A 17,903-nucleotide genomic window follows, 5' to 3' on the forward strand; every position below is an offset into this window, starting at 1 on the left:
GCTAGGTCTATTTTTTGGTAAGAATTTCAACTGGGAAATATAAAAGGGACAAATGTAAAGGCTGTAATTGAGGAATAGTGAATTTAAATGATTTGAAGAGTTCAAAATAAGAATTAGTGAAACTAGGAGAAGGTATGAAATGAGTGAGCTTTATAGTATTTCCATGAGATATTTGGACGTGTAATTGGGATTTGGAAAAATTAGAAAATGGGTTAGAAATAAATGAAAATGGAAGTTTTACAAAATAAACTGTGATCTTTCTTGATGACAGTAGAGTGCCATAAGAGAACATGTGCTTTTGTAGTCAGAACAAGACTTAGATTTGGATCCTGGATTCTGGATCCTTGCTTACTAGACGCATGACCATATGGGTTTTTACAGAGACTAAATGAGATGTGTCTAAGCACAGTAGCTTCTATGTAGTAAATACTCATAAATTAAGGCAGTTATTAATTATTATAGTCTAGTAATATATAAGGAAACAAGTCAGTTTACCAAACTCATATCTTTCTACTGCCACAAATATGCCCAAGAAAGTCAAGGTTGATACTTCTTGTATTTCTCTTTTGCTTTCTTGGAAACCTTGGCTCACAGAAGGCCGTAGGGAAATTGGAAATATCCTGACCTGACTGAAGCTATCCTGAAATATTTGAGACGCCTTTAGTAAAGACCTTGAGAGTAGTGACAAGTGTTAAAGTGATTAAGCAAGGAGGCCATGAGACTAGGTGGCTCCAGTGCCTTGGGAACCTCCATAAGCACTCCAAAACATAGCCAGAGTCACTTCCTATAAATTCACTCATGTCTCAGAAAGCAAAATTTAAACACAACCAATCACAAACAGCCAACTAGGCTTTCCCAAATAAGGCAACTACTTAAGCTGTAGCCAAATAATTTCCTTGCTTTGCTTGCACGGTGTCTTTATGAAGGCCTCCCACCCACCCCTCAGTTCATGGAGCAGTCCTAACCACTTCTGGTTTGGGGATGCCTGATGTGAACTGATGTTTGCTCAAAATCTTGAAAATTTTAATATACTTCCATTTATCTTTTAACACAAGTTATTATCGGAGTTTAATTACAGATATTCAAATCATAACTAAATCTAAAAATATAACCCCATTAATACTCAGCATTTCTCAGTAGGAAGAACATTTTTCACACATGAAGCTGATTTCCGCCTTCCTTCATCATCTGCCCCTTTGGGCCCTGCTCTGTCCTTTCTAGCACAGTTCCAGTCGGTCAGTCACAAAGCATTAGTCAGGAAAGTCTTTCAACTTCAAAGTAAGGATAGCAACAAAGTCATAAAAGTTTCTAGAGAATAAACAATGAGACAGGAACTCATGTTCAGAACTTGCCACCCACAGCTCTCAGCACCAATTAATCTATTCCTTTTGCCAAAACATTTGGTGTTGGACCTAGATACTTTGCTCCATTTTTTTTCCCTTCTCAAGAAAAACAAAGCACTTAGCATGAAATAAACAATAACAAAATAAACACAAATCACCAGAACTATATGGACTTAGCTGAAACTGCAGCTGTTGGAGTAGAGAAGAAAGTGAAGATTACAGAATTAAAACAAAATACAGCATGTCTCCCCATGTTTGCCAGCCTGTACTTTGTGAAGGCTTTCCTTGGATTTGTTTAGAATGCTTCTTTGGAAATTCTTTGAAGTGTATAATTTTCTAAAATAAGTATGGAATAGACATTTTTATAACAGTTTAAATGCAAAGCAGAAGTTTTAGAAGAGATAACACTGCTTGTTCCTTGTCATGGAATGAAAGTACTGAGCAGACCCTTGATGGTGATGTGTAAAACCACTCAGTATCAGGTTCTAGATGTTTCTGGACTGCACTTTGTGGATTGAGGACATTCAAAGAAGGAGGTACCCTGGCCCTGTTGATAGGATCCTACATCACCACGCTTCTTTTTTTTTTAATATCTGTACTTTAAGAAAAGTAGAAATAGTATAATTTAGAGAAAGCAAGCTAAGAAATGGAACAGCTAAGTTGGTGAAGTATAACAGACAAGCCAAGAGAAAGAATGGAAATGCAAAGCTGTTATTCAGGAATTGGGAGTAACGACTTCACAAAAGATGCAGCCAGGCAACAGCAGAAGATGGGGAGCCCAACTACACAGAAATCCAGACTTTTCAACTGCCTTCACTTCAGTATTTTGGTCTAGTGTAGCCCCAAGCTCTCCAACCAGGGTCTCACCTGGCTTAAGGAAGGAAGCCCTGTACCCTGCACCACCCTGTCCTTCAAACTGCAATTCTGGATTTCAAACAACATAGATGCAAAGTAAGTATGTGTTGAAAAACAGGAGTGAATTTTATTGACTTGACATTTTCCTTATTTTCTCTGAAAATATACAGGAATTTTGGGTAAAGAAATTATCTTTGGTTATCAAAATAATGTCGAGTAAAGTTATGTTTTTTACTAGAAATATAAACCATCATATTGACTCGGTTAAGGCAACTGTTAGCCTGCTTGGGCCGCCGTACCAAATATCATAGACTGCATGGCTTAAACAACAGAAACTGATTTTCTCCCAGTTATGGAGGCTAGAAGTCTCCAATCCATCTGGCGGGCTCAGTTTCTCGCAGGCAGCCTCCCTCTCCCTGTGTTTACATGGCCTTTCCTCTGTGTGTGCTCAGTAAAGGTCTCTGCTGTCTCCTCCTTCTACCACAATACCAGTCCCATTGGATTAGGGCGCCACCCTTATGACCTCTTTTAACCTTAATTAATTCCATAAAGACCCTGTCTCTACATACTGGGGGTTAGGGTTTCAACATCTGAATTCTAGGGGACACAAACATTTAGTCTACAACAGCAACTGAAGGAAAGTTTTATGGTTTTTTGTTTTTTGTTTTTTTAAACAGCAAGCCTAAAGTGAAAGTTAATTGTTCTTGAATTATTAGCTTCTAAATAACTTTAGAGATACTGTTATCATGCTTGGTAAGACTAATCAGTTGAGTGAAATTAAGTATAAACAGTTCTTCATAAGGTACTGACTTAACTGAAATTTCTTCACATAAAAAAAGGCTGAGCTACATTCTCTTTTCTCTGTATGTATGTATGTGTGTGTATATATGTGTGTGTGTCTAATCTGTCATTAATCTTATTTACCTTAAAATGTTGATTCTGCAACTCTGAAGATTACCTTGATTTTAACATCCGTAAATGTTATCTTCATTTTTACTTCAATTAAGCTCTTTAAGGTAATTAATATCTAAAAGATTACTATTATTTACCTCCCAAGACACCCTTGCAAGAACTTACCTACTTTTTCATCATCTATTCAAAAAGGAAAAGTAGATATTCCATATTTTGCTTCATACACAACTTTAACTTATTTCACATTGTAATTGTTAATCATTCCAGTGGCTTTAGGGGGAAAAGATTCCAAACTTAGTTTTAAACATTTACTCCTTTGCTTAATATAGCTGTTTTAAATTTTTAAAATACATATGTACACGTGTATTTACATGCATGTATATCTATTATATCAAACAAAATCCTGATCAGACCACCTTGGTTTCATAATGGTTTAGCCATTCACTGTTTGTGGGCCTGGATCTGTGGTGACAGAATTGAGTAGGTAGCTTGATTTGGCTGCCTAGTCACCTGTTAATCGATTCCTTTAACAGAAAAGGATCAATCTCTTAATTGAGATTAAGTTATTAGTGTATACGTAGTGCTATGGTAAATGCTTGGAGGCTAGGATAAAAAAAGAGGACTATAAATCACTCACCTGAAAAGGGTTATAGAGATGGGGGGGGAAGTGGGTAAAAATGCTCCCAAATATATGTAGAATATATTTGCACACATACCCTGATACACTCTTCTATGAAATTGCTGTAGAAACTTCAAAGCAAGATGGGAAACAGTAGTTGTAAAACCATGATATTTTGGTGGGGGATTATGCTTTTTACTCTATTACCTGCATGATGTTCTGTATTCTAGTGTGCTGTGGCTAGCTTACCATATAAATCTGTGACCTTGACTGTCAAGTGGTCCTTTAATACTGCAGGCAGTCCTACCACCCTCCCATAGTCCATTTAATCTTCCACACTCTCAGATGACTATATTGCATCTTTCCCTCCCTCCTCAACCCTCTAATATCTTACTTCCTGTCTACACTCCCATTTCCTATTCCACTGAGAAACTGAGACAGAAGATGGCATTCCATCATCACAGAGGCCAGCATCCGTATTCAGACACACTGCCTCCTTGCCTGTTTCCAGAAACGAAAACCCTCCTGTCTAAGGCCATGTCCTCTGCTTGAGCACTGGAGTCCACTGCCTCCTCCACCTAAGCAGGGACACAGCTGGGCAGTTCTGTGCTCTTGTTCCTGTATCATCACAGTATTCCTCTCTGCTGGACCACTCCCATCAGCACAGACACAGCTGTTATTTCCCCTACTTTAATAGAAAAAAATCATGATCCCCTTTTTCTGCCACCTATCTCCCCATTTCTTTCTCTCCTTTGTAGTAAAATTCCTTAAAGGATCTGTATTCACTGTGTCCAGTTCCTCTTCTTCTGTTCTGTCTTAACTCCAGTAAGACTTTCATCCCTAGCAAGCTCAGAATTCCAACAGTGACCTCATTGCAAAATCTACACGGCAGTTCTCAGCCCTCACCTTACTTGGCCAATTAGCAGTATCTGAAGAGTTGATGACTTCCTTCTCTTTGGAACACATTCTTCCTGGAAACTACAGTCTTAGCCATCCTCTTGAATTGTCATTCCTTCTGAGCCTCCTTTGTATTTGGAGCACCCCAGGTACATGCATCTGCTTGACAATCTCATCCCAACTCAACGGCTTTAAATGCCATCAATATATCTCAGACTTACATATTCTATCTTTAGTGCGGATCTTTCTCCCAGACTTTAAGACCTTGAGCACTCTTCCGAACTGTACTTGGATGTTACATACAATCTCATGTTTTACATGTTCAAAACAGAACCCCTGACTGGTGCCTCCCCATGTCGTCGGAGGGTGCTCCATTATTCTAATTGCTCAGGCCCAAACATTTGGCATCATCGTTGACTCTCTCTCACACCCACATGAAATCTGCCAGCAAATCCCATTTGCTCTACTTGGAAAATGTATCCCAAATTGGACCATTTTTTACTACCTCCCTTGCTGCTTCCCTGATTTAATGACTATCATCTCTCCACCTGGATGACTGTGGTAGTTTCCAACTGATATCTGTTTGCACCCAAAAGTTCTCAGAGTCTTTTTTATAATTGAGGTACACTTGACATAATAGCATTATATTGGTTTCAGTGTCTAACATAATGGTTCTATATTTATAAGCATCGTGAAATGATCACCACAGTAAGTCTAGTTAACATCTATCACCCTACATAGTTATAAGAATTTTTTTTCTTGTGATAACTTTTAGATACACTCTCTAAATTACTTTCAAATATGTAATCAGTATTACTAACTATAATCACCATGCTGTATATTCTATCCCCAGAACTCACATACTTTACAACTGGAAGTTTGTACCTTCTGATCCCCTCCCCCCATTTCTCCCAACCCCCAGGCCCCTCCTCTGGCTACCACTAATCTGTTCTCTGCATCAGTGAACTTGATTTTTTGTTCCTTTGTTTTTATTTTTTAGATTCCACATGTAAGTGAGATCATAAGTATTTGTGTTTCTCTTTGTAACTTTTTTCACTTAACATAATGCCCTCAAGGTCCATCTATGTTGTTTGTTGCAAATGGCAGATTTTATTCTTTTTTATGGCTGAGTGATACTCTAATATCACCACCACATCTTCATCCATTCATCTACCAGTGGACACTTAATGTTGTTTCCATATCTTGGCTATTGTAAATAATGCTGCAGTGAATATAGAGATGCAAATATCTTTTTGGGTTAATGTTTTCCTTTCCTTTGGATAAATAACCAGAAATGGAACCTCTGGATCATATTCAGGAAATGGTAGTTGTATTTTTGTTTTTTTGATGAAACTCCATACTTTTTTCCATAGTGGCTGCAGTAATTCACATTCCCACCAGCAGTGCACAAACACCATTTATTGAAGAGACTGTCCTCTCACCATTGTATATTCTGGCCTCTGTTTATGCACAGGATTATTTCTGAGCTCTCTATTCTGTTCTACTGATCTGTTTTTATGCCAATACCATACTGTTTTGATTACTCTAATTTTGTAATATAATTTGAAGTCAGGCAGCATGATGCCTCCAGCTTTGTTCTTCTTTCTCAAGACTGCTTTGTCTCTAGGGTTTTTTAGGATTCCATACAAATTTTACGACTGTGTGTTCTATTTCTGTGGAAAAATGCCATTAGAATTTTGATACAAATTGCATTGATCAGTAGATAATTTTAGTAGTATAGACATTTTAACAATATTAATGCTTCCAATCCATGAGCGCAGAATCTTTTAACATTTATTTGTGTCTTCTTCATTTGATAAGTGTCTGTAGTTTTTAGTGTCCAGGTCTTTCACGCTCTTGGTTAACTATATTCCTAGGTATTTTATTCTTTTTGATGTAATTGTAAATGGGATTGTTTTCTTAATTTTTCTTTCTGGTAGTGTGTTATTAGTGTATAGAAATACAACAGATTTCTGTATACTGTATTTTATATCCCACAGCTTTACTGAATTTGTATATTCTAGCAGTTTTTTGGTGGATTCTTTAGCATTTTCTATATATAATATGACTGCTAAGAGTGACAGTTTTACTTCTTCCTTACCAATCTGGATGCCTTTTCTCTCTCTTTCTTGCCTAATTGCTCTGATTCCCAAAGTCTCTTCAATTCAACAGGCCCCATAGTCCTTCTAACCTGTCTGGTCACCTCACTCCTCTGTTATAGAACCTTCAGTGACTTCCAATCTCATTTAGAATAAAAGCCAAAATCTTGACTATGACCTGCAAAGCCACATATAACCTGAGAGCTCTGTCCTCATGTTTGGTTCTCTTCCTGCTTCACTTCACTTAGCCACATTCTGATCTGCTTGTCTTCCTCCAACACATCTGGCCTGTGCCACCGATGGGCTTCTGCACTGGCTGTTTCCTCTGCCTGGAGTTCTGCTCTCTGCCTTCCCTTCCCTTCCTCATGCTTCTGTTCACATGCCAGCCCCTTGATGCAGGCCGCCTGTGCTCCCATTTAAAACTGTACCTGCCTTGTCACCTTGCACCCTGGCTTTTCTTACCTTGTTTTTTCTTTTTCTACAGCATTCACCACCTTCTAACATATTATATACTGTTTAATATGTCTATGATGTATGATCTATCTCTCCCCTGTATAGTATAAACTCCTAGATTGCAGGGAATCTTAGTTTCTTTTATTCATTGATATATCCCAACTGTCCCAAACAGTGACTAACACATAAATAATGAATGTATGAATCATTGGATAAATGATTGGATCAGTGAGAACTCAAAAGAGGTTTTCCCTAACCACCTCATTTCATGTTGCCTGCCCACCTTCCCCACTATGGGTACACCCTACTCATAACCTTTTAGTAATTATAATTTTCTATTTTCTCTACTAGGATGTAAGATAAGCTACATGAGTGTAGGTATTTAAGATGTTAATGTGTAACTAATAGATATTTATTAAGTAAATCAATTCTGAAGAAAAAATTTGAATTTCTCAAACCAGTTAACTGCATATGTAAATTTTATCTTACAGCAAATCTGTTATTTGCTCATTTGGTCTGATTCAGTGCTCAGTTGTCAGAATTCATAATCAGTTGTTACTTTCTTTTTATTACTTTGCTTTGAATATTCAGACTACCCTTGTTAATTTATAATAAATTAAGCAAAGATTTTTTTTTTAAGTTCAATGACTGGCAAGACCAGAGGCAAGATTTTCATAATATACTATAAAATATTGTGCCTATTTATAAGGACTAAACTAAAATGAAGATTTTCATTCTATATTATAAGAATTTTTTATCACTGAAGGCAAAGTGATGCTAAGAAGTTCTGCAGAAGATAGCTGGAAACTGAAGTATTAATATGTAATAAACAAAGCAGATACCTGTGATCTTATTTCTGAAAGCACATCACCATCTCTGGGGTTTTTGAGTATTTCCTATTAAGACCCAATGGCTATACTCCCACTTAAGTCATTTAAAATTATTGAGGACTATAGCCATGTTTTATTATATATACACAAAGTATATCAGAAAATGGATTTGATTTTTAAGCTCTCTTTTCTATAGTGTTGTATAGGCATCTAGATCATTAAAAAAAAATTTTCTTTAAAAATATTGCAAGTTGGGTGTATATAATATTTAGAGAAATCCATTGTTGACATTAAAACATAAACTTGGATTTTCCTTTTATGTTATTAAGTATTGACAACTTCAGAATGAAAATGGAATAACATACATTGCTATGTAACAGTAGAATGTGTCTTTGTATTCAGAAGAACTCAGTACTAGAAAATTCAAGTATCTGTATTAATCATGATAGAATTACTTATTCTTATTTGAGTAAATTTCATTTTGCTTTTTAACAGTAAGTTAAAAACAGTAGGTTATCAGTAGCACATTTAAGAAACCAAAGGTAAACATTTTGTATCCATTAAAATAATTAGTTTCCATATTAGTTCAGTGTTAGTTTTCTGATTAGCCCTATGCTTTTGCCTTCTTTGGTACTTTTGGAAGCCATGAAACCACATGTATTTTAATATCTCAGTTCTTTTTGCATACAGTATAGCTTTATATGTTGTGAAGAAACTTCATATACAAATAAACAAAATCATGATTTGACATTGTTATTGATTTATTGTACCACAATTGATCGTACCACAAAGTGCAAAGAAGCAGAAATGAATGACCTTCACAAAAAATGCCCATAGTTCTAATATGTGACATTGCTCATTTAGTGTTTTTCTTTTTTTAAAGAAATGGACTAAATTAGGCTACAGGGCAGACTTGAGCCTAATTTTTTACTTTCTTCTATACCAAGTAATTTTTTAGCATTTTGTAAAATACAATATTTGAGTATTAAGGATTTCACATGGACATCTAGATGCTCTTAAGTTGCCATCAGTGTGCACCTGTGAATGAAAGGCAGTCTGGCACTACAGAGAGAACTCAGGGTTTTGAGTTGAGATAGTTGGGTTTGAATGTTATCTCTTTTGCTTATGGGCCAGAACTTTTTTGAGCCTCAGTTTCCTCATCTGGGAAACACAGTTGTTGCTCGGATTCAATTAAATGCAACAGTGCATGCACATACACCACACACTCCTCAGCACTGTGCAGACATCCCAAAGTGGTAGCTTTTATAATTGTCATAAGCTATGCTATGTACAAGATAAAGAAGGGCTTGGAAGAGAAGAATAATTTCTTTGCGCCTGTATTACTTACTGATTCCCTTCTTCAAACATATTTGAAAACACACTGAAGATACTGTGGGAAAATGAAAGAGCTTTAGTGTTGTTTGAGTACTTATACCTAATTGTTTGGATGATGAGATGCTCCACTCTTCTACATGATTTAAAAATCTTTTCCTGTTTAGTGTCCAAGCTAAAGTGCAGCAAACTTTGATTCTGGGTGCCAGAAAGGCAACTACAAAACAAGAGTGGTTCACCAACCACCCTTATGCTGCATAGCACGTGCCAGGTAGAAGGTATCAAAAAAGGCAAAGTCTTGGCACTGGAGCATGAGAAGCAAAGGCTGGTAGGGTAGTATGCCTCTGCATCACATGCTCAGCCCTCCATAGCCACAAAACAAGTTTGCCAGAGATCCAGGTAGCAGGCCATAGCAGAAGTAGACTCAGGCTATGGCACTGGCCTGATAATAAGGTTCTTAGGATATTAATGGTGTCAGAAGTGTAATTAAGGATCATATGGCCTCTCAATCAACTAAATATCCTAATGATTCTGTAGAGTAGGATGAGGATGAATCTAAATCTGGATTTAGATCCCATTCCACAATAGTCCATCCTGGTAGGACCCTACCTAGGGTTGTGGGCCATCTTTATATTTATGTTTTCTACCTTTCTTCCCCATCTTCCCCGGAGTTGGAGGGTGGGCAAAGGACAGCTTGAAGGGAACCTACCCCTGGGGCAGAGCCCACCTCTCAGAGCGTGCCATTGCTTCTGATCTGGGGTCCTGGGCAGCTTGGCTCCATCAAGGCCCAGAGCACCTCTTGGGTCCTGGCATGTCTCAGAGCTCTATATCTGCCTGTCGCCACGGTCCACTCTGCCCTGGGGTTTCTGGGAGGCCTCCACAAAGCCAGGGTTTGTTGGTTCACATTCTGGTCTTGCTTTTCAGGACTGTGCATTACCTTAGAAGGGAGCAAATAAGAGAGAGTAAACAGCTGCTGGCCGCAAAACATAAATGCCCTGAGAATCTGTTATAGTCACCAATTATTATGATGGCCTCATAGTGAGCTGGGAATTGCTGAACCACAACACAGGACCCTGATTAGAGACGTGACACTGGACACGACAGAAACACGGCAGCCTGAGTGAGTGTGTGAGCAGGAACAGGGGTGGCCTGAATGGTGAGGGGCAGAGGCCCTGAGGGCCCTGGACCACACTGTGGCGGGCTGAAATGCAGATGGTAACTGAAAGCATGAAATGGTTTCATGGCGAAAAATCCAAAGATTCCTTAAGAGATTTTTCCCCTGGGACTTCAAGTTTGTTCATCAAAAAACAAAAACAAAAACAAAAAACCTCTGTATCTTCTGAGGGGCACCAAAGAAAATCAGAATTAAAGAGAAGACACTGTAAGCGAAATGAATTTGGGAAGACCTTACCCTCATCTCATACTGGAGAGAATATGATGGAGGCACACGGCATGGTTGTCTGGTCTGACTGGTTCGGTCTGAGGAGCATCAGGGAGGCAGGACATGGAGGAAAGTTAGGTGTTGAGCCTTTAGGGATGAAGGAATGTGGAGAAACATTTATTTACATAGACCATTTCTTTTGATAGACAGCAGGTGTCCATTTATTGAGCACACTCTCTGTATACTGAATAGTAGCCTAGCCTTGGGATATGTGTTTTCTGTGAATTCAGGGATTTTTTTGCCAGGGCGTGGGTGGTGGTGATTTTAGATTTCACACAGATGTGAGATCGTGGGCTATTTGACTTACTATTTCACTGAGCACAAAGCCCTTGAGGTCCATCCATGCTGTCACACGTGGCAGGATCTCCTGTAACTTGGCCAAGCATTTTCTGTTATGTCATACCCTCCCTGCCAGATTAGGCTATTCACTCTCATTTGAGCCATGAGGACACATGCTCAGTGACAGTAAGGAATTTGCTAGGGCCACTCACCTAGTAAATGGCAGACTCAGCATTCATATCCAGTCTATTTAAAATCCCCTGCCCTTGAACCCAGATGAATGGAATTGATGTGGAAAGTGTCTTCCATGCACTCCTTATACATGCACGCCTTGAGCCAGACAGTGCTGGGGACAGAGTACAGGGAGCCATGAGACATTGTCATTTGACCCCTTTGGTTAGTGTCCTGCGGTCTTTCAAGCTGATGAGTGCCAGCTGGGCTTTACCTTTTCTTCCATCCCTGCTTTCACTGTTCTCCATTCGGATTTTAGGGGTGCAGTTCCTGAAGTTAAGGTATTGAGGGTGGGGCTCTGATGTTCTCTTTCCTCCGTGTGTGTGATAGAAAGCAGATTCCCGGGTGAAGCTCCAGATCTGCTGGCAGCACAACTGATGACAGGAAGTGAGCCAAGGAAGGAGGCACATTCTGGAATGATGTCTTAATCTAAGAACATAAAATTATTATCTGTGGCCCATGCTTTTATATGCTAAACTTCAACATCTCTTGAATTTACTTTTATTTTTCTTAGTGTTTCCTCTTTCTTTACTCCATGGTTTGAAAAGTTGATCATTGTGTAAAAGATGTTAGATTTTCTATGGGATCCTCTATAGAGTTGAACATTTAAGATTTATGCCTTCTGGTGATGAAAAAAATATATGCCTCCAAGAAATAAAAGACCCTGAGAAAAATGAAAGATATGCTTTTTCTTTTTAATCTTGATTTTTAGTTTTTTTTGTGATCAAAACTCTACTAAATAATGGATGGATCTACTCAAGAAAATCCTATTTCTAGTGGCAAAACTGAGTCTAATACTTCATCTTATTGAAAAAGGTAACATCATATTCTGCTGGTTGCAGTGTAAAATGGTGCAGCCCATTTGGCCAGTAGTTTGGAAGAGTTTTAAAAGGTCTTGATAACATACGGTTCACTCATGCTACCTCTGGAAATCTATCCCACGGAAAGGATTCTAAATAGAAAGAGGCTTTTCATACAACGATTTTTTCAAAGTAGAATATTTATTGCAGTGGAAACAAAAATTGTAAGCCTAACTATCAAAAAAGGGTGACTAGTTGAGGTAAGTTTTTAAATAGTAGATTAAAAAAATATATCAAATGAAAAATACTACATTATTTTAAAAACTGGATTAAAATTAAATATATTATGATTGTAGCTATAGGAATAAAAGCTATATAGTAGGTTTTTTAAATTTCAAGAAAAAATGGAAATGCCGTCACATTCTCAAAGATTGTGTTTGAGTGGCAGCATTATGGGCAACCTGAATTCCTTAAGTCCGTATTTCCGTGTGAGGAGCAGCACCTCTTATATCATGAAAATCATAATGGAGACCAAGATTTGGATTTCAAATATTTAAATACTGTGCCCATTATCTAGAACTTGGTTCCCCTTTCCCAGTCTGCATATTAAGGACAGATGTGAGAAACTTCATGGTCTTAGCTCGGTCCTCAACCCAGACAACAGTCTGGTTGTGAAGGGATTAGCTGTGGACATTTTGGAAATGAAAATGTGCTCCCTATTCCCTATTCCTGAGTCCCTTGTCATCCCTGACAAGTCCAGGTAAAGAGCTCTGTGAGTAGGAGAAACTGCTCAGAAGAAATCCATTTGCCCCAGTGTCAATTAAACAGTCTCTCTCTTCACCGTTTTTCTACTTGTTTTTTCACCTTGTAGGTAAATAGGTATTGTGTAGATAATACTTACCTAAATTTGCAAAACGTCAGTGATGAAGGATAGCTTAATTAAAATTACCATTTTTAGTGAGTGAATTCAAGGAAGAAAAATAAAATAAAAGATCATCGATTTCATAATTCCATGTAGCCATGAATAAGATACATTTTCTGTTTTTTTTTTTCATCCAAACCATTGGAGTTCCTAGCATTATGTCATCAATTATTAACATCAAAGATGTTTGGGGTGCGGGTGGCAGTTACTGAGTCTTTTTCACTGACACCAAAGAGCTAGGCATTCTGTGCCTGCGTGGGCTTCCTGATTTCCAGCTGCTACAGCTGTGATGTTATTAACACATACTCAGTAGCTCATCTTCACCTTCATTATTTGTAGTGTTCTCAAAGAGAAAGTGAACAGGCTCGCTTCAGTTCAGAATGGGTATGTCGCTGAGCGCTCGAAGATTTCATGTGTTGTGTGAGTACTAATAAGCTGTTTTGTGATGAAGGACCAAGCTGGAAGAAACCGTTGTAACAGTTACTCAGCGTACATTTGGATTTGGGAGCTGGTGGAGAGGAGAGGGAGCGCTGTTTTCTTACTTGTCTCACCCTTTCCCCTCTCAGACAAAGCCCGTTGCATTTGCGGTGCGGACAAATGTCAACTACAGTGCAGCCCATGAAGATGATGTTCCAGTGCCGGGCATGGCCATCTCATTCGAGGCAAAAGATTTCCTGCATGTTAAGGAAGTAAGGAAAATAATTTGAATTTCTATCTGTGCAGTTTTTCGCCTTGAAACATCATTTCTTATTTCTTATTACTGTGAAATAGCATTCTGTATAGCTGCAGTTGTATGATATATGCACGACATCACTGCCTCTCAATCTTTTCTAATATAAATACAACCTTTTTAAAGAAGAAAGAAGTCACAGAACTCTTGCAGTAACTTCAAGGCTCCCATGGGCTCTGTGACCCAGAAATTGGGAACTACTGGAATAGATTATCTTTTTTTATGTTTCACCTGCACTTTTTCTTTTAATTTTTAACCTTGACTTGGTGTCATTTTCCCCTCATTGTCTCTAGTTTAACCATCTGGGGAGGGTTTAATAATAATATCTAGAATTCATGATCTCTCCTCGCTGCTAACAGTGTCTGAACTTGGATGGCTGTTCCCTTTTTCCTCCTTTGGTGATAAATTTCTGGTTGTGAAAGGGAGAGTGGTAAGAATTGGAGCCAGTGAGACAAGGAACAGATAGAAGGAAAATCCTTTTTCCTCTATGCTAAAGCTTCTGCCTCACAGTGAACAGTGACTCAGATCTGTAAATTGGATAAATTGACCCTTAATTAAGGTTTATTTTGAGTCAACATTTATCAGATGCCTGCTGTGCAGAACACTCTATTAAATGACCAGAAATCCCCCTACGTGTCAGTGTGGGAGCATGAGGCTTCCTAGGACCCGCAGAACTTACATTGGGAGCACGTCCATCTTGGGGATGATAGGCCATGGGGACCATGTGTACATTTTTTTAAAATTTTTTATTAAGGTATTAGAGCATGTGTAAATTTAACTGCTCACTGTGCTGACGGCTGTGAGCAGGGGAGGCAGTGACGGCCAATGAAAAGAGACTAGAGAATTTAGAGCCTATGATTTCATTGACTTTCAGAAAGATGCAAAACATTAGCTGGGAAGGAATGATAGGGAAAGTTTTCGGAAGTGCTGGCATGCCTCGAATCTGACTGTACAGCGGGAAGTCAGATTAACCCCAGTTCTCCTCCTGTTGGCTGATGCCTAGAGAGAGACATCTATCTCTTTCCCCATGGAAAAGAAAAACTGAATGTTCTTTTTTGAAATGTTCACAAACAGATTTAAAAAATACTAATCAGTTGAGGCAAGTCAAACCAAATCATAAAGATTTAGGACAAATAGTCCATCTGTAAGAGAAAAATGGTCACATCAACATGAGTGAAGAAATAATCTGTGAACATCATACCATGGTGACTACAAACCCGTTGGCACAAATGTAGATTTTGCTCTGACAACCCAATATTTCAGGGAGATTTCAACATTTGTTTCTCACTCTTACTACTTCTAATTCACTTGATTATATAAAAGGAAGCTATCTGATGCTCCCTAGTTCCTAATGGTCCTTTGTAGGAAGGGCTGTTAATCTCTGCATAAGTGGGGTTTATCCTACTCAGTGACAGCAGCTGCGATGGAAACTGGGGCTAGTCTCAGGGCAGTACCAGGAAAGAGGAGGAAGAGGAAGGCTGCCAGGGATTGCTGAGCATGCCGAAAATGCTTCTCTTAGGTGCTCAGCCTGTGACCTAAGGGTTTCTTGAATTGTGATATTTGAGGCACAGTTCATTGTAACCACCACATATTTCTATTGAAAACCATTACAGTGGAAGAGAGAGGATTTGAAGATTTGAACTTCCATGCATTGATCTTAACAATTTTGATTTTGGGTTTAGAAATTTAACAACGACTGGTGGATAGGGCGATTGGTTAAAGAAGGCTGTGAAATCGGATTCATTCCAAGCCCAGTCAAACTAGAAAATATGAGGCTACAGCATGAACAGAGAGCCAAGCAAGGGAAATTCTACTCCAGGTATGAGAGAAACATAAGTGTTTGTGTAAAGGTTCAGATTCTAACATTGCTCACTGTGCTGTTTGCTATTATTCCACAGTCTTCTTTAGGAAAGGAGAAATTTTTGCCAAAATTGTTAAGGAAGCATGTGGTTTCCTCTGCCTTCTGAGGAGGCATCCCTGGTCTAGTGTTTGTCATCAGCTGAGCTTTGTAAGAACCTATAGGAATGGTAGGTACTAGAGCCTCCACTTCACAGATGAGGACAAAGGCTAAGAGAAGTTAGGGAATTTGACCAAGTTCACACAACTAGTATGTGGTAGAAATGGGATGAAAATCCAGTCAGTCTGTGTGTAGCCTGAGCTGGGACAGAGTACCGTGCTACACTGGGAATCATGTAGCCAGAGCCTGGCAGAGGAAGCACCTGGCAATCAAATCACTATTATTATTGCCATCTGTTATCACTTACTACATTAGATATTAGTTTTTGCTAACTGCATTTTTCCCTTAAAGGACTGTACATTATCTGTGTTTGAGGAGTGTAACATCTCATAATTTGTTCTAGGAAACTGAGTTACCTTTCCTATACCTGTATATATTTTCCTTTTATTTTCTTGATTTTATTTTGTCCTCTTTACCTAAGCTTTTGCCTAAATACATGAAAATATTTTGACTTGCTTTCAGAGGTGTTTACATTTGTCTCCTACCATTGTAAATACAGTTCTGCTTTGAGCACACAACCAGAATTCAGCAGTATTTAAGAACTCTGATGTACGTAAATTATAAAAATGGAAATCAAAGGCAGTAGAATTGAGGCATCCTTAAGAATGTGGAGTTTTTACACAATTAGAAGTTAAGGGCAATTTTGCATTCCGAACATTTTGATTCTTTGCAGTCTTTGTACAGAACTCAATAATACTTCTATTTTTATTAAAATCCAAAGAGATTGTATAACAAACCCATACTTGAATTGAAATTAGACTTACTACTTCAGAAAAAGAAAATGTTTTGGTCCTGGTAATGGATTCTTGTAAAACTGCCAAACATCTTTTCTATAAATACTTTTTACTGATGTTATATGTTATCATGTATCCTTGTTAAATGCCCTGGAGCATCTCTCAAGAACCTGAGAAAGATGTTGAGGCCTTTTGCTAGTTGCTCAAAGTCACTGACGGTTTGTCTGTTTGACACATGTGAGTGCCAACACAGTAGCAATAAAATCCAGCCTGTTACTGGTATTTTAGTGGAACTTACTATTTTTCTATTAATATTTATGCAGGTAAATACTGCCTTTTGATCCATAGACACTAGCATATTCTTTCAACTAGACCTTGGCTTGGCCTTGATGATAAACATTAGGCAATAAGATTGTCTTGCTGAAATTTCACATCACTCTTTTAAGATATTCTATTCCATGTTCATCTCTGAAGTAATGTTCTTTATTTAGTAATATGTTATTTAGCATACACATGTAAAATCAAAAATGCTCTTATTCTAATGTTAACTCCAAACTTTCAAAGACCCTTGTATCAAACTTTAGAATTTGGTAGTTCTGAAGCACACGGTCTTCAAATAATTTCTCATTTAATCAAGTTGAATCCCACACATTAGGTGTGCTTAAGAAATATTCCAGATACTCTTGGAGGGTTAAATCATATGATGCTGACAGTGTTCCTTCATGTCTTTTAAAGGGTAGCAAGTTTTGGTATTGCTGTGTTTTTCTTCTATGGGTTGCTCATAAAGCTTGAGTACTTTTAGTCTTAACACAGTAAAAATAACCAAGCTGAGACAGGAGCAGGAACCAAACAGAAAGGAAATAACAAGTTTTGGTGTTAGCCTTAGGGTTCCATGCATCGGAGAGTCTCCAAAATATATGAAGCAAGGGAAATCTCTGCTGTTATCCATCTGTGATCCTGGCAGAGAATTTGAAGGCTGCAGAAATATCCTAGTTTGCTTTCATTTTCTCAGGGCCTTTTCAAATTAAGCCTGAGTTTGAAACAGACACTATTCCATGGCTGTCTCAAACAGCCCAAGAATCTCCACTGGGAAATTACCATTTGCCTCCTTGTAGGAAAGACAGCTTTAAAGTTCAGTAAAAACACAATGAGTAATCATGTTTTTTGAGCAATGTAAATGTTTTAATATCTGAAATAAGTGTCAGATGTAATAAAACTTTCTGCTTTACTCCAGTAAATCGGGAGGAAATTCATCATCCAGTTTGGGTGACATAGTACCTAGTTCCAGAAAATCCACTCCACCATCCTCTGGTAAGTAAGTGATTCACACTGAGCAGTGCCTACTGCTTTTCTGGCTTTCTGGAGTCTTCCCTGGTGGTGTGAATGTACAGACACTGGCCCAGTGTGTG

The 17,903-nt window shown here is 38.2% G+C and overlaps 2 protein-coding genes across 28 annotated transcripts in view; one reads left to right on the forward strand and one right to left on the reverse strand.

Annotated features, from left to right (window-relative positions):
• Positions 1–17,903, forward strand: part of CACNB2 (calcium voltage-gated channel auxiliary subunit beta 2) — a 401,898-nt gene that overhangs the window by 353,476 nt on the left and 30,519 nt on the right. For all 11 annotated transcript variants that reach the window (XM_037000664.2, XM_037000678.2, XM_037000702.2 and 8 more), the window contains 3 exons: positions 13,580–13,702; positions 15,426–15,562; positions 17,729–17,805. In XM_037000664.2, the coding sequence (XP_036856559.1) occupies positions 13,580–13,702; positions 15,426–15,562; positions 17,729–17,805 (337 nt within the window). The remainder of the gene's footprint in view (positions 1–13,579; positions 13,703–15,425; positions 15,563–17,728; positions 17,806–17,903) is intronic.
• Positions 8,752–17,903, reverse strand: part of NSUN6 (NOP2/Sun RNA methyltransferase 6) — a 115,447-nt gene continuing 106,295 nt past the window's right edge. For 10 of the 17 annotated variants that reach the window (XM_073229169.1, XM_017653337.3, XM_017653333.3 and 7 more), the window contains 4 exons: positions 13,556–13,687; positions 11,506–11,720; positions 10,752–10,868; positions 8,752–10,277 (listed from right to left, as the gene is read on the reverse strand). The gene's annotated coding sequence lies outside the window, so the exon portion shown is untranslated. Of the gene's footprint in view, positions 10,278–10,751; positions 10,869–11,505; positions 11,721–12,992; positions 13,688–17,903 lie in introns of all 17 variants that reach the window. The other 7 variants (XM_017653332.3, XM_073229171.1, XM_073229173.1 and 4 more) reach the window with 7 other exon arrangements.

The sequence above is a fragment of the Manis javanica genome, chromosome 2 (genome assembly GCF_040802235.1).
Source record: "Manis javanica isolate MJ-LG chromosome 2, MJ_LKY, whole genome shotgun sequence".
NCBI lineage: Eukaryota > Metazoa > Chordata > Mammalia > Pholidota > Manidae > Manis > Manis javanica.